The following is a 26,332-nucleotide window of genomic DNA, read 5'->3' as shown; positions in this document are numbered from 1 at the left end:
ATTAATATCACATTTTGATCTGCTCATTCTGTATTTCCTTAAAATAATTCAGTGGTTTTTTTCCTAACGTTCCACACATGTTCAACACATTTTTATTATTAATAAAATAGGGGCACTGCCTTATGCCTGAGGTGCATAGGTCTGCCCTATGTTTAAGTTCATATTCTGTGATCTTTTTGGAGCCCTTTCTCAAGTCACTTGTATTGCAGTCAGAAAAAATTACGCTAGAAGTAATGATGTTCCAATTCAGTGAGAGATCACATTTGTCTGCATTTAGTCATATATACTAACTGCATCTCTCCTTCCATCCTCTCCCCACGAGTGGCTGCTCCAATGCTTAAAATAGTTTATTAGTGATACTTATATTAATGTATTAGTAGCAATTCAAGACATATAAAGAAATGCCAATCATTGTTTTTAATCAGTGAATGTTTATCATTATAGTTTCTAGTAATGTATTAGTATTTGTTCTTCAGTGTCACGGAATTAAACTATTCTAGAAAAACCAGTAAACTCACACTGCAGAACTACAGAAGCAAACAAATCCACATGTCCTACCATGTATAATGTTTCAAGCTGCTTCATTTATGGAGTAAGACTCATTAACTAGGCAATGTACAGTAGCTTTCTCTTTAATTACACAGTTCCATTATGCAGTGGAATTATTTTTCAGAATGCAACTGTTTTTTGCAGACTAACCTTTTCTTTTTAGAGAAGTTTCTGTCTAATGAAGAGAGATAATTACAGTACAAAATAGACTTTTGACATAGAGAAAACTATTGTTACCAGGACTCCCCTAGCGCATAATATTACTTTAAAAGAGAATGTAATTTACATATTTAAAAAATTACAGAGTTGTGTGTAAGTAGCAGCAATGATGAGAGACAAACTGAGAAAAGCAGTGCTTGCTACTGCCCTCAAATTGCTCTGTAGTTTCCACAGTAGATGTTGCACCTGACAGAAAGAGTTTATGAGGGATATGTTGGTCTGGTGATGAGTCACTTTCTGACCTTCGATCCAGTGCCTTTTAGTTTGTTCCCTTGTTGTCTCTTTATTATGATGCGTGACCACTTTCTACCCAACATAAGGATCAGTCTTAATTTATGCATGCCTAAATATGATAGAGAATTTTTCTTGAAATCTGAAGCATGATAATTACGAGGGGTATTTGTTCTGACCACCACATAGAACAGCTCACTCGGCAGGACTCAAGTGTGATAAATGCCTTTGCCCCCAGGTGGCTGATTTCCACAGTAGAATTAAGCATGGTGGTAAAGTTTGCAGTAGGATTTGCTGGTTATTCGAGCTCTGAATTCTTTCACTGTACTTTCTAAGCAATGCTCTCTGACAGAGATGTCTTATCAAAATATGAAATCCATAAAATTTGGAATATTTATATTATTTTATTTGCTTAAATAGACTCTTTGGGTATGCTATTTTCCCACACTGAGAGGCTGAACTCTTTTAGTGGAGAAGAGTTTAATCATTCCATGCCAGGACAGGAGATTTACAGAAACAAGTAATTCTCTTTCTCCACCCCAAATAGAAATGACAGCTAACTCTGTTGGTCCTTCTACTTTCTTTTTGAAAATGTCAGGAGCATATTTTGTTCACAGCATGTTAACACAAGAAAAATAATGTGGAAATTTGAGCAGAATATTTAACCTTGCAGAGTCCAAATAGCTACCTTTGAAGCTTTCTTTAGGATCTCTTGTCTTCTTAGGAGCTCACTTTTTCAAGGAGAAAAACAAAACACTGTGATTGACTCTTCCCACAATGGTCAGGATATAGGTGGCAGGAAGTGCACAGTATCCCAAACAGGCAAGAAATGCTAAATGGAAGTACAACCTCTGATACTAATAGGAGATTTTTCTTTTTTTACCACACAAACAAAATACATGTCTAAATTTGGTGACAGAATTGTTGTTCACCTTCTGTGTATTTGTGTAGTGCAAAACTTGTTAAACTCTTTTCCAAGAGCAGTTCAGTTCACGTGTTTAAAATATACTGTCCATCAGAAAGTATGTCAAAGGAAACTACTTTGTTAAGGGAGGTATGTGCAGTGAAACACAATAAAGATGGTAACTGCAACTTTCTTAGAGTACTGCCTTAATTTTCTGCCCTTCCTACTTTTCATAACTTTGCAAGTATGGTGAGAAGTGAAGAAAAGTCAACCAAATCCTTCTCGCAACTGTTCCAAACTCGAAAAGCTTGAATTTGTAACCATTTGCAGGGCTGGCTCATATTACAGTTTGTATTTTTGCTTTTGTATCTTCACCTAAAGAAACAGGAAGGTAGGTGGGGAAAATATTTCCCCACAGAATGCTTCTGTGCTTTTTGAGTGTAAGTCCAAGTAATATTTATAGTCAAGTTATAAACTCAGACAAATGGGCTTCTTGGACTGCCTGTATTGTGTTGCTAATGCTTGTCCCTTTACCAGTTCTTCATGCAGTTTCTTTATGGATCAGATCATGTTTCATGATGTTGGGGGGAAAGAAGGCATTTTCATTTTAAAAATGTTTTTGTTATAGGGTATTTTACTCTTTCAAATGTTAATTTTCTTCAACTGAAGGTATTATGGTCTGAAGTATAAACATTACCATTTGTTCCTAAAGGTGTGAAAGACTTTGCATTTGGTAATTAAATGAACTGCTTGAGTTAGTATTGTACTTTTCAGCCTTTCACATTTAATTAACATTCAAGTGGGAATTATGAACAATTTATATCTGTCAGGAAAAGACAAGACGTAACAAATTGTCTCCGTGCAGATGTGAAATTGAGGCAACCTTAGAGAGACTAAAGAAACTGGAGCGTGATCTGAGCTTTAAAGAGCAGGAACTAAAGGAACGGGAGAGACGTTTGAAGATGTGGGAGCAGAAGTTAACTGAACAATCAAATACTCCTGTAAGTAGACATCTTGTGTCAGAAGTATTTGGAGCTTTGTCTATGTAAATTTCAAGACATACTAAGGAAGCGGTGCTCCTGTTTTTAGTTGTTCCTCTGGGCCAATTTTATTGCATCACCCTAGATAACATTTTTTTTTTTTTTTAAATTTCACCTACTACATTAGGTACCACATATTACTGATAGTTCATATTGTGACATGGGCATTTCTAGAAGTATCCCATTGATTTATTTTGAGTTCTCAGCTTTAAAAGTTGTTTACATTCAATAAATTCTTTTTACAACTAAAAAGCTGTAGACTTTATAGGATACAGGATTTGGTCTTAAAATGTAAGAATCATTTGTATCTTCAGAAGGCATGTTGTGAAACTTATGCAGTTTTTTTTTTGATTCTGTTCTTTTTCTTTGAGAAGAAGCAAATTCCCATTTTGTGAAAAGGGGGTCAAAATTTGAAGTATTAATTTAAGTTTTTGTTTATAATTATAATTTATATAACTTTGACTGGCCAGTTACCAGCTGGTAGAGATCCCACATTTCTATTTGTAAATTGAAAAAAAAAAAAAAACCTTCCTTGCATTATCCTGAATTTCTTAATGAAATACTATGCTATTCAACCACTGATTGGCAGAGGGAGGACCACAGGGTTAGTGCATGGCAAGACATATTACAACAGAGTTGTTAAAAAAAATACTGTGATACCTACTTGTTTTTAAAGCACTAACTAAGACAAATACCAAATTGAGATCTCAGTAGCATACGATTTTCGTTATGCACAATTTTATCCTACTTATAATCTTGATTCCAGCCAGACCTATTTACATATGACTTGTTTTTAAGACATAACTTATTGCTGTTCTTTGAATGAAGTTGCATTTATGTTCCAACTGCAAACATGCAGTAATGAAATCACGGAGGATAAATGTTTTCCTATGTGCAGATTCTGTATGTTTTCAGTAGATATCTTTATGCCTGCTTTAACACTTGCCATATTCCAGTAACTGAGCTGTGGGCCATCCTCTATCCTGAGCACAGCATGAGACACAGCCTTAATGAGCAAACCTTTTCACCAGCAAGGGCCTAGGGTTTTTTTATGCTGTACTTGCTTATGACTTGTACTTTTCACTTAGAGCTGGCATTGCTGCAAGAATAATGCATTGTGCTAAGGCCTATTGTGCTAAGCATGAACTGTCTTTCTGCATAGCATTAACCCAACTGTCCTATTGCACTTAAGTGCAATTTCTTCTAATAGAGAAATATAGGTTTGTTTTTCCCATGCATCTTAAGTGAACTGTTACCCAGAATGTATTTTTTAAAAAGCCCTTTTATTGGAAAAAAAATTGATATACTGGCAAAAAAAAACGGGCTTATTCAAGCAGGATTGTTTTTTTCATAGCACTGGTTACACATACAACTATATTGTAAATTCATAGCTGTAAATCATTTGCAAAATACCTTTGGGCATTCTGTTTGCTAGGTATAATCCTTGGGAGTCAAGCATCTGTTTCCCTCCGTTAGTTCAGGCAGTGTCTGCTCAGCAGCATCAAACTAGAGGGTTACAATAGGGAGCTACAGTGCTTGACTTTAAACTACCTGGACTATAAAAGCAGGAGTAAAGATATGGCAACTGGAACTGTGACACATCTTAGAGTTCCCACTAGGCATAAACCTGGTTCTTAGCCAAAACTAGGCCTCGTTGTGTCTCAGCTGGTAGTCTTGTCCCTGCTCTGTGTTCTGCAGTCACCTTTTCACTTGGCTCTGCAGCAATGACCAGAGGCCAGCAGTGGTGTGCAGGAGTAAGAAGCAAGTGACAGGAGAACAGCAAAGCTCTCTCTGCCACTTGATTCTCCAGTGTTGTAGGATTGGTAGAAGCTTCATCCTGCATGGAAGGTTACTATGAGTGGCAGGCTGCTCCTGTTCAAAAGAGTAAAGTATAGCTTTGTACACTTCAGCATGAGGGAAGGATGAGGCCAATATTTAGAAATGCTTCTGTGCATTTCTCCCTGCTCTTGTTTTGACCCTATTTCTGCTGCATCTTATGCAACAGACACCTTTGAGTCTGCAAATTCCTTTGTGCAGATCTCCAAAAGCCTCTAGCACAAGGGAATCTGGAGCATTTTGGTGGAGTAAAATATATCAATAGCTGCAATGGAATGGGAGACTTCTCTTGAAAGAAGATTTGACTTTACAATGGTAGTGTATGTAGCTAAGATGAACATCTTATTTAGAGGAAGACAGTGAGCAAGACATGAAATCCATATATCACCTGTGATGGCCTGTACCTGCAGATGGTCATTTAACCATGGAATTCAAAGCGACTGGTGGATCCCAGCCATTCCTAAGGGTCTCTTCTGATAGTCATCATATGCAGTGTGTCACTAAAGGCATGTCACGTTTGTCCCAACAAACTCTTTGAATTCTCCAGATAACGAGATGGCAAAATATGGAGGAAGTAAAGTGATTATAACTTGCAAAATGAGCCTTTCACAGCTTACCCACTCTCAGATGTAGAACAGTCAATGACCCAGAAAGGTGTTTCAGTGGAAAGCTGATTTGCAGCTTTGTTGATTTTTGTAGGGAATTCTTCCCATATGTTGGGGATGCTCTTCTGTGGATCGAAAGTGGCTATAACTACCTGACAATGAAGTGTTGTGTGCTAGGTCTCATTTTTGAAAGATTCCTTCTTTTTATCAGGAAGAGCTTTTTCTGATCCTTGATCCAGCTAGCATGCTGTTGATGGTGTAACGGGAGGTTTTTGTACAGCCAGGTGTAGAGAAGCTTAGCTGCAGGTTCTTTCATCACATAGCAATAGGATGCAACTTCTTCATTTTATTTTTGTTTCTTAAACGCCGATACTAACTTTACTTGATCACAATGCAAACAGTAAGGCTATGTAAGTGGGTAAAGCTCAAGTGGAACAGAAGACAGATGCTGTCTTTTTTAATGATAGAAAATTAGTCAATGTAAGTGGTTTTACCAAGAAATAGGCATTCTTTGAGCAGCCCTGGCTGTGAAGCCTCTTGTGTTATATAACAGGGCATCACCATAATCACCCCTGTAACTTGTTTTGTTCAACTGCCATTGACTCTTCAGTCACTTTTCTGATTAGGTTAAAAAAGATATGAAAACCCATGAATTTTGGGTAGGTAGTTTTACAAATGCTTTGGAAAGAAAAGCTGGTGCAGGTGCTTACACATAGCTCCTTTGCTGTTACTTTAGTAGTGTCTCAGTTTGACACTCCAAGACAAGTAGGTAGTTTAATTTAGGGTGAACTGCCTGCGTTTTTATTCCCTGTGAAGCACAGGCAAACATATCACAGAAGTTACTAGCCTGGCCACTCTGAAGAGGCATTAATCATTTACCTGAAGAGGGCATATTTCATTTGTTACTACAAACAAACAGACTGGGTCAGGAGAATGCCATTATCTGTAGGTGAAGATTAGTGGAAATTTAATACGATGTACGAGCAATTGACAGATGTCTCTTAATACTATTTTAAAAAAAAAAAAAAAAAAGCTGAAGAAGCTGAAAAGCTGACCAAAACCACCCCTCTTCCCCTGCCTGCTTGTCCCTGGGATGGCTTCTGAAGGTGTGGTGCTGGTGCAGGCTGGAGGCCAGCTCTCCTGTCCTTTGCATTAGTGAGGGACTCATTTCTGATTGTGGCTGTTGCTGGGTGACCCTTTCTCTCCTTTTGAGCATACACTCAAAACCAGTCTGCTGCTGCTTTCATTTCTGATATTTAGGGGCTGCTGCTTCTGCATCAAACTGCAGAGCTTGTTTGGGTTCTCTGGTCTTAACCTGATTTATTCTTCAATCCTGAAAGGTTGAATTAAGCAACTCCAATTGCCTTGGAACCAGTCCACCTGGTTGGGAAATGTCATATTCTGTTTTGTGCTGTACAAAATGAAGGATTGAAGAGCTTGAACCTTCTTTTGTCATGAAAGCTCTGTTGCCTGTGGTTCTTACCATGCCACTCAGTGATTTTGCACTTTGGTTTAAGAACAATGACCCCAGAAGGATGCTATCTGTTTTAATGAATTCTTATTTGAACTCTGTGTTTAGATTCACTAATCGTATGCTTTCTGTTGATTGCTGACTAATCTGGTGGTGTCTTTTTCCTTGATTTTAAAATTGGTTCTAACTTTCACTTTTGCTCTGTCCTTTCCTCCTTTAAATAGTTTTTCTTACCTCTTGCTGCAAGAATGTCTCAGGAGTCTTACTTTGAATCTAAAACAGAGGAGTCAAACAGTGCAGAGATGTCATGTCAGATCACAGCAACAAGTAACGGGGAGGTAGCTGGCATGAACCAAAGCCTGAAGGCCTTGATGATGACTGGCTTTGGGGATATCTTCTCTCTGAACAAAGCAGGATCTGTCCTGCATTCTGGAATGCAGATAAACATGCAAGCCAAAAAGAATTCTTCTAAAACCACCTCTATGAGAAAAGGGAAGAAAATCAACATGGCTTTGGGTTTCAGTGAATTCGACTGGTCAGATGACGATGATGATGATGATGATTTTGATGACACAGATGATAGCAGCGAATGAAATAAGTTGTAGAGTTAACCCTGAAATTGTTTTAGCAAAGCAAAACAATAAAGTTTTAGAACAAGAATCCTGTCAGTTTGGTCTGTTTAAATCCTGTAAAAGAACAACAAACAAACAACAACGAAAAATATATTTGCCAGGCTGAGCATATTTGTATGTAGAAAGATATGTTGTTTTTGTTTCGATTGTGCTGACTTATTTCTGCTTTGATGAAATTTGGAACTAAACTTTCCAAACTAATTGAGATTATTATTATTTTATGATTATATCTATAATTCCTAGTGCCTGATTACAGAAACTGTGGCTTGATAAATTTAAGATCTGGAAACACTGGGAGAAACTTCAATGCCATTAATGCCATTGATGTACTTCAATTTTTCTTTTGTGTTTTTTGTCATTTCCCTTACCCCTTTAATTGTCAGTCATATGCATATGCTTGTGCTTCCAGATTTGCTATTTTCTACATCCATTCTTTCTTACTGTTGTAGTGAAGGGGTTTGCTGTGTTTCTCAATTTAAAGTCTTTTTCAAGGCAGCATTGTGGGAAGTCACAAATAGGTTTCTAGGAACAGAGAAGCTTGGGGGGGGAAGAGAGTGGTTAGTTAAATATATAGTTTAAAAATGGAATAGCAGCAGAACCCAGATAATCCCTGTTAGTAGATGATTTTTGTAAATGTTCTTTTTTTCCCCCTCACGTGTATGTGCATGTGTATATAATTCACTCTAGCAAAGTAAACTGTAATCAGACCTCTGCATCTATTATCAGATATTGTGATCTAGAAGCTAATTTTCAGTTATGTTGATGTGAATCCATGAAGCCTCATTAACTTTGATGGACTTATTCTTGTACCTGAGAGCAAAAATCGGTGTTTGTAAATTTTGATTCTGTTGTATCTGCTAAACGGCCTGTGCCATCCTTGGGAAAGGACAAAGAGAAGCCACTGTGACATTTCAGCTTGGGCCCTAGAACTGTGGCTTGTGTGAAATTCTCTGTAGTAGAATCTAGCAGTAATGTCAGGAATATTTACTAGACTCTGCATAACTGTTTTTTGCAGCTACATTACTTTTAAAGTATTGTCACTGCTGTTACAGCTTACCATAAAACTCAGTGTGTAACAATCTGCTGCAATAATTGCCTGCCAGGCACTTATGTTGAGAGCAGTGAGGATGTTTCTCCTGATGACCCCTTTAGTGGTGATGCAGAAGGTGGGAGGGAAACCAGTGTGAACACAGATGCAGGTTAGAAAGGAAGATGTTGTAAAATATTTGCCAAGGAAGAAGGGCAGCATTTCAAAAGAAAAATGTTACTGTGTAGTTCAGCAGTAGTGGAAATAAGCCATCAAAATTCCATTCTCAATTACTGGAAGAGTTTCTTTTATAAAACTTCTGTTTTTGAGTGGCTTCTTTAATTATAGGCTTGCCTGTTACACAGCTCTAACCTATATATTATGGTGTTTTGTGGATAGCTTAGAGAAAAATTGATACATTAGATAAGAGCAGGCCTGAAATCATTACCTGTTCACTCAACAAAACAAAGTTCTTCGAAGGAGTTTTTCTACAGTAGGCACCTCTTTGGGTTGTGAGAAAGAAAGAATTGTTTTATCCTTAAGCATCAGCACTGGTCCAGTCACCTGCAAGGCACAAGTGCTGCGCTCAGGCCGCCTGCTCCATTCGCTTTGCACGGGATCATAGTTCCTGCGGGATGTCATTTAACCCTCTTCCAAACACTCCCAAATCTATTGACTTGAACTTATCCCTCTTGTATTCCAAAGCTTTTCTCATGATGAAATTATCATTTAAATGATGCAGTAAACGTTCGAAGTATCCCAAGGAGAAACTCCTTTGGCTCAGGTGGGGATGGCTTCTTAGGTCCATCAAAGCAACCTGATTTTAGGGAGAAAAAGAGACTCAGAAGGGCAAATAATGAAATGGAAATACGAACAAATAGCCTTTTCCAGTGTAGATTTGTACTATTTTTGTAAGTCTACGTCTGCTAACACCCACAGCAATGATACTATTTTTGTAACTGCCACTTTGCACTCGGCAAAATTTGATGGATTTGTGTAATGTAATATGTGCACTTTAGGTCTTAAGATGTGTATCATTGTGCATAAATTACTGTACCACATAAGCAGTGTAGGGATGTACAACTGAAAACAAAATTTAGTTCAGTTCATTTCTAATTCTAAAACCCCAAAAATCTGTTCCTAGCATTGATATTTTGCACTTTTTTGGTGTTTGACAATCTTGGAGCACTTCATGCACATTTATGTTTGTGTGGGTTTTAAGTGAATTTTTAAATTAACTCCTTAATCTTTACAGAAATAAAAATAGTTTTAAATTAGTATGACACTGATTTTCATAGTTGCAATGTCACAAGTCTTAAGTCTGTCTTCAAGGCTTTGTGCTTATCCAGGTGTGTAACTTATATCAGCAAATACCATCAGAATGTGGTAACGTGCTTGTAATAATTTCTACCTACTTGTTTTCAGTTTTTTTAATGAAGCAAGATGGATTTTTTTTCCCCCTTCGCCTTTTTTCCCCATGTTGTTTCTCAAAGCAAATTAAATTATATTAAGGAAAAATTTAAGCTCTTTTAAAACTTCCCATGCATTTAAAGTAGCAAAGGTGACCTCTGAGTTGTAGATAAGGTGATAACGTGACAAACTCTTCTGATGCAGTTGCGATAGTATTATACTTAGGATATTGGCTGTGCTTACTAAAAAAGCAGTGGTATTAATTACATTTTTACTTTCCCATGATGAGTTTCACACCAGGTGTCTCCAGTCTACAAGCCAGTTATCATATGTGAGAATCAAGCTGAGTTGTTTCTGCCCCTGAAATGCTTCTCACTAGATAAAGGCTTTGAAAATGTCTCTGGTGGGCAGGTATGGTGGTTGGAGCAGGGCAGAGTATTTCATCTTCCACACCTGATTTTGCTCTGCAGTGTATCCAAGTCCATCTTCTACCTGTCTCATCACCAGCTTATACAAATCTCCACAACAGTACACAGCCACATGGTGTGTCAGCTAATGAAAGCATTAACCAAACCCAGAAGGCATTTCTCTGGCTGCTCTGGGCCAAAGCCAGAACAAACCACCAAAAGCCTTCCTGTGCCTTGTACACCTCTCAGCTCACTAGGCCCTGCCAGGCCTTTTGGGTTCCCAATTTCCTCAGTCTTCCATAAAGCCTGAAGGTTTTTGCAGTAAAATAATATCATTGCATTTGATGGAGGGGAAAGATAAGAACCAGTTCTGAACTTGGCTGTACTGCAAACATTAACTAAGGTGGGTAAATGGCCTCAGAGAAGAATGGGGAGGATCAACTTTTGGCTTGCTTAATGGTCAGCTGGGACCAAGACAGGATGTCCAACTCCCAACTCCCTTTCTTTTCCTTAGCAGTGGTGAAAAATACGGAAATGGGACTTGATGAAGGAAAACTTTTGATCTAGTCATTTTTGTGACGATGACATCACTAATTTCTTGGAGTAGCAAGTGCCTTAGGGTGCGGTGTGGGTGTGCTGCATTGTCAGCCATTGTGGGCTCCCTGACATGGAGCTTGTCCCCTCTGGACTGGAAGGGCTTTCTGGAGGTGAGGTGTGGCGTGGCCTCTTGTCACACAGTCATGTTCATGGCTTGGCGTTTGCTTATCATTCCAGAGGTTTTCTTAGATGTTGATTCCCTTTCCTTCTGGGTTTTAAAGTGTTTATTCTGAGTTAAATATCTGATGCAGTAATGATAGGTATTGCTCTCAGCAGTAGCAGTAGATCTGTAGTGTGCATATAGCTGTTAAGTATTGAGCAGTGTTACTGTGTGTCTTTAGTGCTGTACTTCCTTTATCTGTAATCAGGCAGCTTTTACAGGTTTTTAATAAGACCTCTGACTTGACAGAGGTTTTAACTACAGTCCTAGGTAGAATGTTCAGGTAGAAAAAGTAAGTTCATTTAGTAATTTTCACAGCCCTTAAAATACACTGGTAGGAATCTGGAGGAGAGACCTTTCCTCTTTCCCCCAGGCTTCAACTTAGTGTACACTGTAAAATCTGCACAGAGATTTCTGATGTGTGAAGATTTAATTTTAAAACTGTAGAACCAATGAGTTTCTTTTAACATTTTATATTGTGTGCTAAATACTCATATTCCTTTTAAAGTCAGATATAGTCCACTGCATTTCTTGCTTTTGCACTACTGAAGAAATTTTGTACTGAATAGTAGGAGTCAATGCTACTTACACTTCAGGTTTGAACTGATGGAATTCGAATAGAAAATATTTTCACAGTGTTAGAAAACTTCATTTTCCCTTCTGAAAAAGCAAAGCTGAGCGCAATGCCTATGCCAAGACTCTTGTGCTGTAAACTGAATATATCATTTGTGTGGAACATGCAATGTTACACTTCTGTGTGGAAAAATCTTGCAGTGTCAGTTTTCCTCTTTATTGCACTTGACATACCATGTCTTGTTTTACTCACACTGTGGATTCGATTTTCCAGTGTAAAACCAAAGCAAACAAACTAAATCATACAATGTATTCAATTTCCTCAATTGGTGTCATAAACTTTCTTTTGGTGTGAAACTTTTCCCTTGCTTCTATTTTGTTCCAAACTTCTATTTTGCAATAAACATTTTGACAGTAAATTTTATGCATTTGTGTCACTGTGTAAAACACTGGTGTTCCAAGAGTTTCCTTATTGTCTGCTGGTTTAAGTCACTTTTCTGTATTACTAACGGTGTGACATTTCTCCTTTATTCTCCCATTAAGGAAAAAAAAAAGAGAGAAATAATACAGAACTATTCTGGCACTGGTCCTATTTAAACATGAAGAAAGCAGAAAAAAACCCACTGTACATTTAAAAATGCATTATTGGACTTCTGCAGTAAATTTTTCAGTTGTACAAATCATTATACCAGGCTCCTGCTGCAGCACCAGCCAGTTTGACTATACAAAAGGCACAACTGACGGCCTCCTGAGGGTGTTCACAATTGCCACTTGCCTTTCCTTGTCCTTAAGTGTTGCCCCCAGCACTACTTTTGCCCCACAGTGTTCTGCCCAGGCTGCAGGTCACTGGGGTGAGGGCCTGCCTATGGGACATGCTTGGCTTGTGGGTGGGGTCTGGGGAACCTGGGGGTGGCAGGGCACTCTGAAGGAGGTGACAAAGCCATGGGGGCTCATGGGTAACCGAGCTGAGTCTCTCATAAATCATTGTTATTGACATCAAAAGAGTTTGCAACTACATCATGATATTGAGTTTCTGTGAGACACTGACTGTCCAAATACAGATCTACAACAATTAATGCTAACCCTTTAAGCTGGATAAAAATGCCAAGAAAGTGACACTTTGGATACCATATACTTGAATGAGTAAAATGGCAATCACTATTACAGTGATACCTTCTTTTCTGTCAGTTTTCAAATCATCCCAGAATTTTGTTTAATGCAGCCATTCTTCCATGGTTTCCTAGTGCTTCAAGAGCTAACACCATCTTGCATCCAACAAAGTGTAGGAGGAAGCTGGGAAGTGCTGCACTCCTCCAGCCTTACTACTCTAACTTGAGTAGTTAGAAAGCAGTGGCAGAAACCAAGAGAGACTTGTCTGTACATGGGTGGGAAGACAGTCTGCAGTGGCCAGACTCCATATTCTATTTTTGCTGTTGTCCAGTGAAAGTTTTCTTTCCTTTTGCAGAAAATATCCGTCATTTGGGAGGGAGTAATAATCCCAGCATTATTTTCATTGCAGACCAAAGCCATAGCAAAAGCCTTCCTGTAGTGTCAGAACCAGGAGGAGAGGCAGATAGAGTCTCTTGCCATCAGATGGTTTACTTTTGCTTCCTAATTTGTTTTTGTTGGAGATCTACTGGTAATTTTATCTGCAGAGAGGGACAGGATCAATTTAACACTGCCAACATGCTGTTGGAGCCAGCCCACAATCAGTGTGAATGCACTGGTTTAGTACATCAATACGGGTTGCAGCCCAAGTCCTGCACTTTGCAGTGAAAAAGGAACAGAATAGTATCAGCCACCAGACTAAAATTTGGGTGGAGGGGAGAAAAATGGTCAGATGGTTTTCTTTTCAATTCATATCTCTCACACAGTTGCTGCCCTCCTTTGATATTTGTGCATGGACCGAGGAAGATGTGGTGAGTATTTTGTGTTAATGTTGCCAGGGTTGTGATGCTGCAGCTCTCTGACAAATGACAGCGGGCGTGGTGGGAGGGAAGGCCGGAGCAGAACATCTAGGTGAGATTTACTGCTGTTTGTTTGGTGAAACTTGTGTCCCAGAAAGACTTGAAAATGACTGGGAGTAAATTAAGGATTTGAGTTACCTTCATAAAACAGCCACATTCTCCAGTGTCCAGAAAACAGTGGGAGCTGGGAACTGACAGCAGCCAGGAGGGCATTCCTGGGTCGCTTTTTTAAGGAATGTGGAAGTGCCCAATGACCTGACCCTGGACAGGACAAAGTGAGTTCAAAGGTTTTATCCTGCTGTGTGCCACCTGGATGACAATTAACTGAAAAAAAGTTTAGGGCTTTTTAGGGTGTGTGGAACCTCTCTTTCATATAAAATAATGGCATTGAGTACTTTATACATTTTTATTCAGTTAAAAGGCTAAACAAGACACATCAGTGATTTATCTCTGACATAGTGATGTGTCAAAATTATTTTAATGCCCTATCAAGCACTCCCTTTGTGTCTCATGCATCATGGGGTTGTTTGGCTGACATTTACCAAAGAACTGTCTGGAAAGCCAGTGCAAAACCATAAAAGCCCTGGCTCCTTCACTTCAGCCCTTTTAGCACATGACATTTCTCAGTTTCTGCTTTGGTCATTTCAGTTCTTCATGACAATAAACTGAGAAAGGTGGCTGCAAAGTGGAAGGCAATTTGGAAAAGCTAAATAGAAATAATCACTTGCATTGGTGAATCCTGAGTCCTTTATCCCAAAGTGAGAAATATTATAAATTTTGTTTTAAAAAGGATGATTACTTGTGAACTCCAAATAACTGTAATACAATATTTGGAGAATTTGAACTTCAAGATTGATTCCTCTTTTTTGCAGTTTTTCTGGATGCAACAACTTACTAGAAAAGGTAAAAGCTATTCATATGTCCTTTCATGCTCACATTTATGAACTAATATACATTTGTTCATTTCCCCCCCTCCAATAAAGTGCCATGTGGATTTCTGAATAACCTCTTTTATCTTAAGGCGATACTTCTGGTGAAATGAGTGTCTATGCTAGCTTGTTTAAGGAACATCATATCACTGGGAAGCAATTGCTTCTTCTAGAAGAAGAGGATTTAAAGGACATGGGAATTGTTTCCAGAGGACACATCATCCATTTAAAGGTATTATCAGCATATATTGAATGTTGCAGTAGGTTATAGTGTGAGTATTACAGAGTCTATGGAGTTTCAGTAGCTGGCAACAAAAAAAGTTACAAAGCTAAATAGAGAACATATTTGGTATCTAAAATAAACAGAGTTAAAGCTTCATATGGATCTAGAACTCAAAGCAACCTGAGCATTTATGAAAATGTGCTGTGCTCTTTATACTCCTCTGTAGTTCCTATTTTTCTTGTGAGCTGGATGGCAGTACTGCTGCAGCTTCACCTATGAGGGCCATTCTCCCAGCAGAAAAGCTTGGGAATCTTCCGAGAGAACTCTCTTTAGCTAAAGGAGAAACAGATACAAAACAGTTACTTGAACTGAAATCTCAGCTTCTCAACTTCCACATCTCATTTATAACGTAAAGCATATTTAGACTAACAAAACTCAGTTGAACAACCTTAAAGCTGATTGACAGACAGGTTTCTTTGCTCTTAGAACTTACTTTTAAACAGTGTTTTAAATGTCTAATGTTTGTAATGAGTTAAGAAAATCACGTTCTGGAAAATGTGATCATGACAGCAGTAATGGTATTAGTACTGTAGCCACAGGAGAGAGTTTTCTGGCAGTCAGCTTTGGAAAAGGGATTCTATAAAAGCAGCATCTATAATTCTGTTGGGTCTCAATCATTTTAGATCCCAATTTGCTAGTAAAGAGATACTTGTATTGTAATTGCTAGTCCTGCAAATTTAGCTTTGTAATTCACACAGATTTATTCCCCTTTTGCTCATCAACCATTTTTCCATGCCCACACACCATTACTGATATATTTAATTTACATTTCCTACAGGGAAAATTATTGAAACTTAATAAAGTCAATAATGTCCAAAATGAAAGATCTCAGCTTCCTGGGTTGCTTTGAGCATAAATAAAAACAACAAAACCAAGACCCCTGAACATCTCTTTTTCTGATTAAGCAGATCTATCTGATTCTGAACGCAAACCAGGGCCAATCTACCACAACAGTTTCCAGAACAGGGCTATATTTTAAACTCTTCTCACATGCCCTAATGTATCCACAGTGGAAAACAGAGGGCATGTGGGGTTGTGCTGTTTTTCATGCTGGTATTTGCAGGATGAGATACTAAATAACTCCCATCTGGTTTTGTTGATTTTTTTTTTCTAGACTGCTATCGAGAAGTTAACCCATGACTATCTAAATCTATTTCATTTTCCACCATTAATTAAGGCAAGTCTCACTGTTGATATAAGACGTGCTTCTCATGCTGGTATGAATATTTCACTGTTCTCATGTCTCAACTTTCCCCCATTCAGGGGAGGGCAAGGTTGCAATTCCTACAGAGGGTTGTAACAAACGTGGAGAGTCAACAGCAGCAATGGGTCACATCAGAACAAATAATAGGATAATAGAAATTGTTTTCAAGGAAGTTCTAATTTTGTATCATGGAGCTGGTAGAATTAAATTAAATGACAACTGGTTGCAATTTGCTGTCATTAATTAGAAACTACTTTGAAGAGCCATTACTCCAAATTGCTGCCACCAACTGGTCACCACGAAAGAACAGCAGATCCCTGGCCCAGAATAGGCCCATCATTCCCCAGTGTGCTAATGTTATAGAAGAGAAGGATGATAGTGTCTTGCCACCCTTACGTTAACCAATTTGTTTTCTGATAATCAGTAATAAGACCCATGCAAAAGGAAGAGAGTGTTTGGGAACTTTGGTGTTGCTAGAGCAGATATTTGCCTTATTTAATTTAGTAAGCTAACCAAGAAATTCTAGACCCCAAATCCTGAAGTAGCTTTTTTTAGTCATAATTTATTGCACAGTGATAGAGTGAAATCCACGTAAAGCAAATTTGCATATAGCAAAACTCTGTTCCCTGGAGGGGAAAATGAAAGTCAGAGCATTGCTTTGCTGTGCCAGCTGCACCTCCAATGGCAGAGGCTGTCACAATGCTCACAGGGACACCACACTGTGCCAGCAGAAAGTGTGCAGCATCTCCCAGTTGCCATCCACTACCAGCCCTAAACCCACACAGAAGCCTTTGCTCCTCTTGGAGTGTGATGTCTCCTTTCTGCTGCCTGCCAGACTTGTAACACCTGAAAGGCAAATCCTTTCTGCCACCAAAGGGTGTGCTCTTGTCTCCCAGCAGGTTGTGGTAGATGTGAATTCTCACCTTTGCCTGTTTTGTTTTTTTTTTTGGCAGGATTCTGCAGGTGGAGCTGAAGAAAGCATAGAGAAAGTAGTGAATCTTGAACTTGTTTTTGGTTATCACTTGAAGCCGGGAAATGGTCCAAAGGTAAGCTAGGAGTGCTAGATCAGTTGGTTTGGTTAAGAGTCCCTACCCAGAGGGTCCAGTATCTTCTGGACACAAAAGATAAATTTGCATGAGAACGCTCTTGTTTTGGAAATTGCTGCCTGAATGTCAAGGTGGTAAATGGGGCTGCATCAGTGATGAGGAACTATCCCCCAGTTCAAGCAAGGAAGAAAAGAGTGGCACAGAAAGTTTTGGCTGAAAGCTTTTGTTTCCTTGTGAACTGTTTTTTAAATTGTAATTTTGGTCATTTGGGATTTCATTTTATTCCTTTTATCCCAATAAGTGTGAAATGGTAATCCATTTATTCAAAAAAACCCACTGACAGTTGAGCAGTGACATATTCCTGATGTTGGTGGGCAGACTTCCTTTTGTTTCAGCAGAAAAGAGATACTGTTTTATTCAACCAAGAGGAGTTTGGAAAATACATGGTATGCATGGCTGCTGGCTGGGCAGGACTAGTCCTGGTGGAGACTCTGTGCCCTTATGATACTGGGGAGGGAGGGAGGGGTAGTTGCAGCACATTGCACAAAACTGCTATACTCCAGCAATTGCCAGTGTGCCACATCCTAATCAGTCCTCAGCTCCAAGCCGAGCTGGTTCAAGGATCTCTCGTTACACCCTGTGTAACTGGAGCGTTGATGACTCCAGATGTTCCAGCAAAGGATTTCTACCACATTGTTTTTTCTCAAGAGTGAGGTTTGTCCCATGCTTTTTGTTTGCTTTGTCCAGCTTGCCATGGACTCTGAATTCAAGGGTTTTAGAATTAATCATCTATGTGGAAATGGTGTGCAAAGCATTTCTGAGCTAGAGTCAGGGGTTGTGACAGCAGGATTTGTTTCCTTTTGTATTTGATAAATCTGCATTGTGTGTCCACCCTAAACTTGTGGGAGGCTGACTTTCATCTTGTGTTATCTGGCTGCTTTGCTTTCAGGGCATATTGTTTGCAGAAGTCTCTTGATTTCTGTACTTTGTGGTGCTTGCAGAGAAAGCATTTAGGTTTGAACTTAGTAGGAACTTGTACTCATACTGAAATAATTTCATCAGTTTGAAAAAGCTTTTTGTCTGGAGATTTCCTTTTTTAGTTTGTTTCTTTTATCCTGAGTACTTATTTTTCCTATAAAAATCTTCTTTATCTCTATGTGAATTAGACTGTCTCAGTGTTCTTGAATGCATGTTGCTTATGCAGCTGTACAGCTGCTTTTTTGTAGGTGTGCTTTTTTCTCTCCCATGTGCAACTAACTCTTGAAGGAACTAAAAGTCCATGAAAAAACTTGTATCTCCCTTCCATTTCCAATATGGGCTGTGAGCCATAGTGCAGGGAGTTGGGCAACCACCCGCAGGAAGGAGCAAGAGAAGGAGCAAATAGACCTCTGAGCACTGGGGAGAAACTAATTGTACTAATTGTACTAATGTCTCCTTAAGTTTGAAGATGAGTAGATGTTTTAGCCATGACAACAAAATGTGCAAATGAGACTGTATGCAAAATCTATGGGACAGAAGCTGAATTGTTATGAGAGGGCAGAGTTAGTTCAATGGGCCTATGTAGTGTTGACATAACCTCTCCAGGCTTCTGACAACCTTTTTTATTTGGTCTTGCCTTCCCTGTGAGCTCCTAATTGGTCCTGTCTGCTCTGTGTGCTGTTGGGCCCTTCTCTAAGAAAGCCATTCCCTCTGAAGCTGTAGTTGCATGCCAGGCATGCCTTCCCTGTCAGCTGCCCTGCTGCAGCACCCCGTGTGCTTAGTGATGCCATTCCAGGGAATGCACAATTTGTCACCTGAATATGTCTGGGCTGGAAACATCTGTCTGAGATCTGCACATTAACTTGTACCTGCCTTTAAAGATGATGCAGCAGAGCCAGTTTGAAAAAGTGAACTGGAAGGAGCAGATAGAGTTTTCGGGCAGGGTGCTAGGGCCAACATGGGCAAGTAATTTGCATTAAACATAACATTAACAGACTGGTGTGGTACACACTGCATAGGAAATTTGGCTGGCTTGCTGGTTTGAAAACCCCTGCATACAATCTTCTGGCTCCCCTAGAGGCTGCTTTGAGCCAGCTACTGCTGCCATCTAGATTTGTTCCAAAATGAACTGGGAAAAGGGTGAAAACCAGGATTGAAGGGTTTAAACTTCTTTTATTGTCCCATTTTTGTAAAAGAGTGGTGCCTGTTCCTGTAAAACTGGGTCAGCAGAGGCACTTGGGATCATACCTTCCACCATCTTTACAGCTAAAAAGCTGGCCTACATCAGTTTAAAAATAAATTTCTCAAAGGAACTTTACCCTAATCAGTCCCTATAACCAGCTGCCTAACTAAGAAGCATTTCTCCTGTTTTAATAATGAGGAAAAAGAGGCAATAAGCTCAAATCTGGGTTACACATTGAGGGTGTGTGTTCCCTGGGTGATGTGTTGGCTGCTAGACTTGTGTACAGCGAGAGAGGTTATTAGGCTCAGTTGGGAGGTGGTGCAGCGCAGCAGGAAGGGCTCTGTAAGGAGAACAGATCATGCTGGGAGGTTTTACACCAGGCTGACTGTGTGCTGGTCTCTGAGCCAACTTCCCTTTAGTTATTGTAGTGCATCATCTGGTGCAGTTGCACCTGGAACCAAGCTATCCATGTCACTGGAGGTGGCTCTGCCCAAGCATGGGACAGGATGGACACATAGGACAAAAGCCTCCTGGTCCAAACGAAAGCTGTGGAGTGCATCATGACATGCAGCAATACCACCAGATATAAAAGTGCTGAAGAAGCTGGTCCAGGACTCAGAAACCATTTCAGGGGTGCCAGTTAATTCGGATGTGTTTGGCTGGTAAAAGCACAGTAACATCTGTGGTGTGAAGATGGTTCCTCAGGGCGCAGGTGTCCTCTCCTGGGCACTGCACCGTGCCCCATCAGCACAGCCAACACACCTTTCTTCATCAGCAGGAAGAGGGCCTTAGGAATGGCAGTGCCTTTTAGCAAGGATCCTGCTGGATATGCTTCAGGACAGCATTTGAATTTCAGCCTTTTCTGTACGCTGAATGAAACATTGACTTCCAAGTAAACAGCTTTACCAGCCCCATATTTTTTATCTAATTTAAACTGCATCTTGTAGTGGGATTATGTTGGTTTCCACCAGCTGACAGATGCAGTCATTTCATTACAGTTTCCTTCCTTTTTTAGCTGCATCTTTGGAGGCGATAAAAGCTCAGTTGACCTTTGTGCTCTCTGAATGCATCAGGAGTGAGCACTGCAAAGCTAACCTGGTTTTTAGAGGTTTCTTTTCCAACTCTTGTAGTTCAAGTTATGTGGTTACTTCCATTCACTGCCTTTTCTTGACCTTTCTGTACACAGTTCCCAATGAGCTGAAAGGTGATAGATTTAGACTTTTTTTTCCCCCCACAAATAAAAAAAAAAAAACAAAAAAAAAAAACAGGGGACCACCAATTAAGTCCAAGACAGAGAGTAAAACAACAAACCCTGGCCGTTGTGGCTTGAGCTGATTTGCAGGACTGCAGGGGGAATTTTCAATGGCTTTCTCATCCTAGATGGCTCATTAAAATTTCCCAATCAGGGAAAGATGCCTGAGCTATGTCAGCTCCACACTGATGAATCACCAAACCCCTTGAGAAGGATGCCTTACAGTCTTTTTGCCTTCTATTGATGCATTCTTTAGTTTTGGTCCTCAAAAGGTCAGATTTCACTATGCCATTGAATGTTTTCATTTTTTACCGAGAGTGGCACAATTTGACCTAGATCCAAACACAAAGCCTTGAAGTTGGCTCACCATTTCGCCTGATTTTTCCCCACTTACCTCTCCCTCCATTTGACAAGGTAAGGAGCAGAGCCTCTTCAAAGCCATCTGCTAACTGTGTGAACTATTTTCTAGCCTTGAATATCCAAACTGAGATCTATTTTAATGCTATTATTTAAATGTGTAGTGGCAAAGGTAATATACTATTAAGGCTACTTTAAAGCGACATTGCGACCAACTCTTCAGGTGGAGAAGCCCAGGCCAGCAAAATGCAGGAAGTACAAGAAAAATCAGTACTGAAATAGTTGTAACTGCAATGCAGTTTCACAAGTGCTTGAGACCATTTCTGCTGCTTGTTCCTCCCCACCCTCCCACTATATCAACACCCATAAATTCTTTCTTTACTTTCTTAAAAATAAAGCAAGAGCTAAAGTATAGCATTTGAAATTTCAGTTCTACAGTTTTTCAGTCATTTATATTCTCCATGATCTGTAGGTATTTTAACCCACTTCAGTAAGTAAAAATGGAGGAAGAATTGGTTTTATCTAACCCTTCCTTTGCAAAATAATCACAGGTACCTTGACTTTCTAACATGGGGTTATTTGTCCTTATCTCAAAACCTCATATTCTAAATCCTCCCCATAAATTCCATGTCAAAGCACAATGCTTTCAGTTCTAAAGACTAATAGTTAATGCAAGAATCAGAGTAGCTGTGTTCATGTGCTATTTTCCTAGATTTGTTCCTATTCTAACAAGTAGTCAGTGAGGGGACTCAAAAAATTACCTAAGCTGTAAAATAAAACCACAGCCACATTAAAATATTGCCACCACCATTAAGAACAGAATAATGGAGTCTGCTAAAAACGTGGATCGGTGCAGGTGATCTGAGTTCCTGGTATTTTCTTCCAAAGACTCTTTTCAGGACAATGTATTGTTTTTGCATGAGGTGGAGCTGGTATAAAACTCCATCATCTCCATTGGGATTGCTCCAGTTGTAGCATCCATGTGTAACTGAAGTCAAACTCAAGCCAAGACCTTTAAAAATCCTTGTGTAGGCAGTGCTAGACCAGGGCTTCCTATTAGAAATTATTCCATAACCCTGAAGAGACATCGATTTTTCAGGTAGGTATTTTGTTCACTTGACTTTTTAATCCAGACATTTATTTTTATATCTTGGCCACTGAATCAGCTTACTGCCTTCCACACATTATCTCTCATGCACAGCCTTGTACAGACAGGTCTGCAGAAGCACAGACAGGTTCCCAGTGACCTATAGGCTTGGCATGTGCTACCCAGACAAAAGCCTGGAAGAGGAGCCTTTGTTCCCAGCAGAACAGTGGCCCTGCCATGCCTTTCCCGAGCTCCTGAGCACCCTTGTTCCCTCAGCCGATGTCCTGCAGAGCCGCAAGTCCCAGCGTGGGAGCAGTCACTCCACGTGCTGCAGTGTGGACATGGTGTCTGCATGGCTCCAGCACGTTGTCCCCACAAGTGGGCCACAGGAAATGGTGCCACTGGAGGACAGTGCAGGAGGGCACTCATGCAGCCCTCAGGGAAGGGACTCGTTTTTCCTGCTTCCACCTTTGCCATCCTGCTGTTGCAAGCAGGCTCCTCATGTGGATGATGCCTGCGACTGCAATTTGCTTCTGATCACATGGCAGGGGCAGCTTTTGGTAAATGCTGGGGTATCACTGAGCTCTTGCCATGCCTGCTGCAAGCCCCTGTTCTCGAGCCACACACAGCAGTGCCTGGTATTTACCATTATGTGCCACTCTGTTGTGCACAGAGCTCCACAGCACTGGATGTTAAAGAAGGGTGCTGCCAGGGGACAGATATTTTTGGTAGTGCTGACTGCTCTGTGTAACTGTTAAGGGGCCTCATGCTTCTCCAGGCAAAGCTGCAGCCAGTCAGTGCCTGTTGCCTTGCAGAGGAGTAAGGGCTCCAGCTTGGAGGAGGCACCCAGGCAACTGATAACATAAATATATCTTCCTCTTGCTTTGTTTCTGTACATTTTAAGACCATCTCTCTCGCAAGGCTTCCCCTCCGCCCCTCTTTTTTTCTGCCTGCACAGCTGAAACAAAACCAGCGGTGGAGCCACCTTCTCTTGCTGGAGCCTGGCTGGCAGCAGCCTGCCCTGACCTGAGACACCAGCCATTGTTAAGGGTATAACACATTTACATATTTTGCAATAAAACATCAGTTATTTGCATTACTGTGTCAAGTTTTATTTGATTCTTTCACCTAAAAATGACTCATTTTCCTTTCTTGTATTTTAAAAACCAACTACTCTAAGCTTGTTTGAGAATAATCAAAAATTGCCCATTTAGCTAGAAGTCATTTTCTTTTCAAAAGGCAAATGTTATTTAATCTTTCAGCTGTTCATTGTGCCATCATAAATACTTTCTTTTCAGCACAGTTGTGGGGACTGAAATGAGCCCACTAATTGCCTCCCATTTCGACTGACATGTGGTGGTTTAGTGGAAAGAGAACACAGCAGGGAGAAGGAAATAGGAGGCTGAGAAAATGAGAGCTAATTATTTTCACTGCCTCATGTCAGGCTCTGTGTCAGCCTTGTTTTTACAAACTGGAAGGTTTAGCACTAAATAAAACAAACTGGCGTCATGTTTTTATATACTGGCAGTGTCATGGAAGCAGCTGCACATCTCAAAGACAATATAATGCCTGCATTCGCATGGACACCATCTGACAGCCACTGTGAGCCACTGCTAATGAGGATATCACAGTGGTGCCAAGTGAAAGGTGCTGAATTATGTATGATTCTTCATCAGTGCAGCAATAGTCCTGTACATCATTATGAGACATTGTTTTGCTGAAGAGATTAAAACATTCTTAGTTCCAGACCCTGCAACCTATACATGCTACAAGAGGTTATTAATGGAATTTTTAGGGAGAGTTTCTTGTGGATTTCTTTTTGGTTAAAAATATCTCATGGGACAAAGCTGTGGTGGGTCATGACACTATACATATAAAGAAGAGAAGCAAATTAACCATAATTGTGTTATCTTCCTTTAAATCCAGTATAATAAAATATAGTGTAGCAGGGTGATACATAATGATAAATAACCCAAGTGCTGTCACTAGATGTTCAACTCTAATGCCTTTAAAACAGCAGGTTTCAGCAGCTGAGATAGATAATAGCAAAGAATGTAAAGGAGCTTCTGGGGACCTAAATCATCAACATGCTACTACTTTTAGTACCAGCATGGTCAACATTTTTTTTCTTATTTGTTTCATCTTGCATTACGTCTCACTTTTCTTCTAATATCCAGTTATCTGCTACACTGCTATTTCCTTTTTTATTTCAATCTTTAAAAAAACAAAAAAGTTCATTGCAACCACTGATTTAAAAATGAATCCTTGATTTGGGCCCCCTTGAAAAATGAAGTGCTTCCCTAGCAAAGGTTTTAAGCTGTTGTTGCAGGATATATGTTTGCTGTTTAGAGCCTGTGCCTGATCTTTTTCATTTCCCTTTCAGGTTTTTTTTGCAGACATAAACGCATATGGGGTTAGAGGAGTATTGTCACACAGTAAGCTGGAGACTTAATTTTTAAAGTGTTCTTACTTTCTGTTTCAAAGCTGAGAAGAAGCAGCTCAAATACATGTGTGGTTTTCTTTTCTTTCCTACAGTAATTTTCAGAGGCTTTGGTTTATTTGCTTTGTCTAAGTGTTATTTGGAAATGTTTTTGCACAAAGTTTTGCAGGTTGTGCCTTTCAGTTCTGAAACTAGACAATTTTTTAAAACAAAAAGCTGAAATTTTTTATTTAGATCAAAATGAAGCAGGTAGATATTGGGAGGTATTTTAATGCTTGAATGACAAGATATCCAGGGAAGTTTCTTTGAAGGACTTGTGTAAGCATATCTATCAATGAGACACTTTGAACAAGCCATTTCCATATTATTTTCCCACATATGCCTGGCACTAAATGTAGTTTTGGTCTAAGAAGTCATATGGTTACAGTTCATCAAAGAATTGAAATTCATATGCTTGGTTTTTCTAGCCAAATTTTTGCTTAAATGGATGATCATCTCCTATTCTAACAACCTGGAACTCCATTGGAAAACAGGGAAATATGTCCTTTTCTTTCTGCAGCAAACAAATCTTGCATTATTTACTGTGTGGTTGAACAGAATGGTTACTAGGTTTCTAAGACAAGTAACCACCTACTTATCTTAGATATTTGCTAAGTGCCTTGATTCTAAAGTCACCTACTTGCTGCCTTTTCTATTTCCTTCCTTCCTTCCTTCCTTCCTTCCTTCCTTCCTTCCTTCCTTCCTTCCTTCCTTCCTTCCTTCCTTCCTTCCTTCCTTCCTTCCTTCCTTCCTTCCTTCCTTCCTTCCTTCCTTCCTTCCTTCCTTCCTTCCTTCCTTCCTTCCTTCCTTCCTTCCTTCCTTCCTTCCTTCCTTCCTTCCTTCCTTCCTTCCTTCCTTCCTTCCTTCCTTCCTTCCTTCCTTCCTTCCTTCCTTCCTTCCTTCCTTCCTTCCTTCCTTCCTTCCTTCCTTCCTTCCTTCCTTCCTTCCTTCCTTCCTTCCTTCCTTCCTTCCTTCCTTCCTTCCTTCCTTCCTTCCTTCCTTCCTTCCTTCCTTCCTTCCTTCCTTCCTTCCTTCCTTCCTTCCTTCCTTCCTTCCTTCCTTCCTTCCTTCCTTCCTTCCTTCCTTCCTTCCTTCCTTCCTTCCTTCCTTCCTTCCTTCCTTCCTTCCTTCCTTCCTTCCTTCCTTCCTTCCTTCCTTCCTTCCTTCCTTCCCTTCCTTCCTTCCTTCCTTCCTTCCTTCCCTTCCTTCCTTCCCTTCCTTCCTTCCTTCCTTCCTTCCTTCCTTCCTTCCTTCCCTCCCTTCCTTCCTTTTTAATATATTTTCTTTTTTTCTCCCAATGTCCCCTTGCCTCTCACTCTCATCTGCTCCTTCTCTCTCTCTCATTCTCTCTTTCCCCTTTACAGTAATGATTTTCTAATAACACAGAATGAAAACATTTCCAAATAAAATGAGACAGGTATTTCTGAGGTACCAGAGCGGGTATCCTAGTATGGCATCTTGCCCTCTTGGTATCTGCACAGTGTTGCTGGAGAGGGCTCCAAAGAGGACCAAAGGTTTGGGGACTGGATTTGAGGGACAGGAGAGTGTGTGTTTCTCTGAAGATGCAGTTCAGAGCTGGGGAAGGCAGTGTTTATGCAGGCCTCAGGCATCCACCCCTGCATGGGGCAGTTTGATCCATGACCGCATGGAGAGGGATCCTGCCTGTGCAGTGGATCTGGCAAGGGGACGGGCAGTGGCATTGCCCACCCCCTGCCAGACCCTGGGTGTACACAGCTTTTCTCTAGAGGTGGTTGGTTGATTTGTTTATTAAAATGAGATCATATTTGTCAGATCTCAGGGAAATGTGAGTGCACAGCACAAAATCCTGAGTCAGGAGGGCATGGGAGCCCTGCCACAAGGTGCAGCTCTAGCTCTCAAGCTTGGCACTGGTATTACTCAGAGATGG

The 26,332-nt window shown here is 40.1% G+C and overlaps 1 protein-coding gene across 3 annotated transcripts in view; it reads left to right on the top strand.

The window, feature by feature from the left end:
• MAP3K20 (mitogen-activated protein kinase kinase kinase 20) overlaps window positions 1–26,332 on the top strand; it is an 88,722-nt gene that overhangs the window by 52,217 nt on the left and 10,173 nt on the right. For 2 of the 3 annotated variants that reach the window (XM_053947082.1, XM_053947081.1), the window contains exons 11-16: window positions 2,769–2,904; window positions 13,536–13,580; window positions 14,501–14,531; window positions 14,650–14,789; window positions 15,955–16,017; window positions 16,998–17,090. In XM_053947082.1, coding sequence (XP_053803057.1) covers window positions 2,769–2,904; window positions 13,536–13,580; window positions 14,501–14,531; window positions 14,650–14,789; window positions 15,955–16,017; window positions 16,998–17,090 — 508 coding nt within the window. Of the gene's footprint in view, window positions 1–2,768; window positions 2,905–7,079; window positions 12,081–13,535; window positions 13,581–14,500; window positions 14,532–14,649; window positions 14,790–15,954; window positions 16,018–16,997; window positions 17,091–26,332 lie in introns of those variants that run through there. The other variant, XM_053947083.1, reaches the window with a different exon arrangement.

This window comes from Vidua chalybeata, chromosome 7 (genome assembly GCF_026979565.1).
Source record: "Vidua chalybeata isolate OUT-0048 chromosome 7, bVidCha1 merged haplotype, whole genome shotgun sequence".
NCBI lineage: Eukaryota > Metazoa > Chordata > Aves > Passeriformes > Viduidae > Vidua > Vidua chalybeata.
The sequence above is the reverse complement of the archived record's forward strand: the minus strand, read 5'-3'. Positions and strand labels throughout refer to the sequence as shown.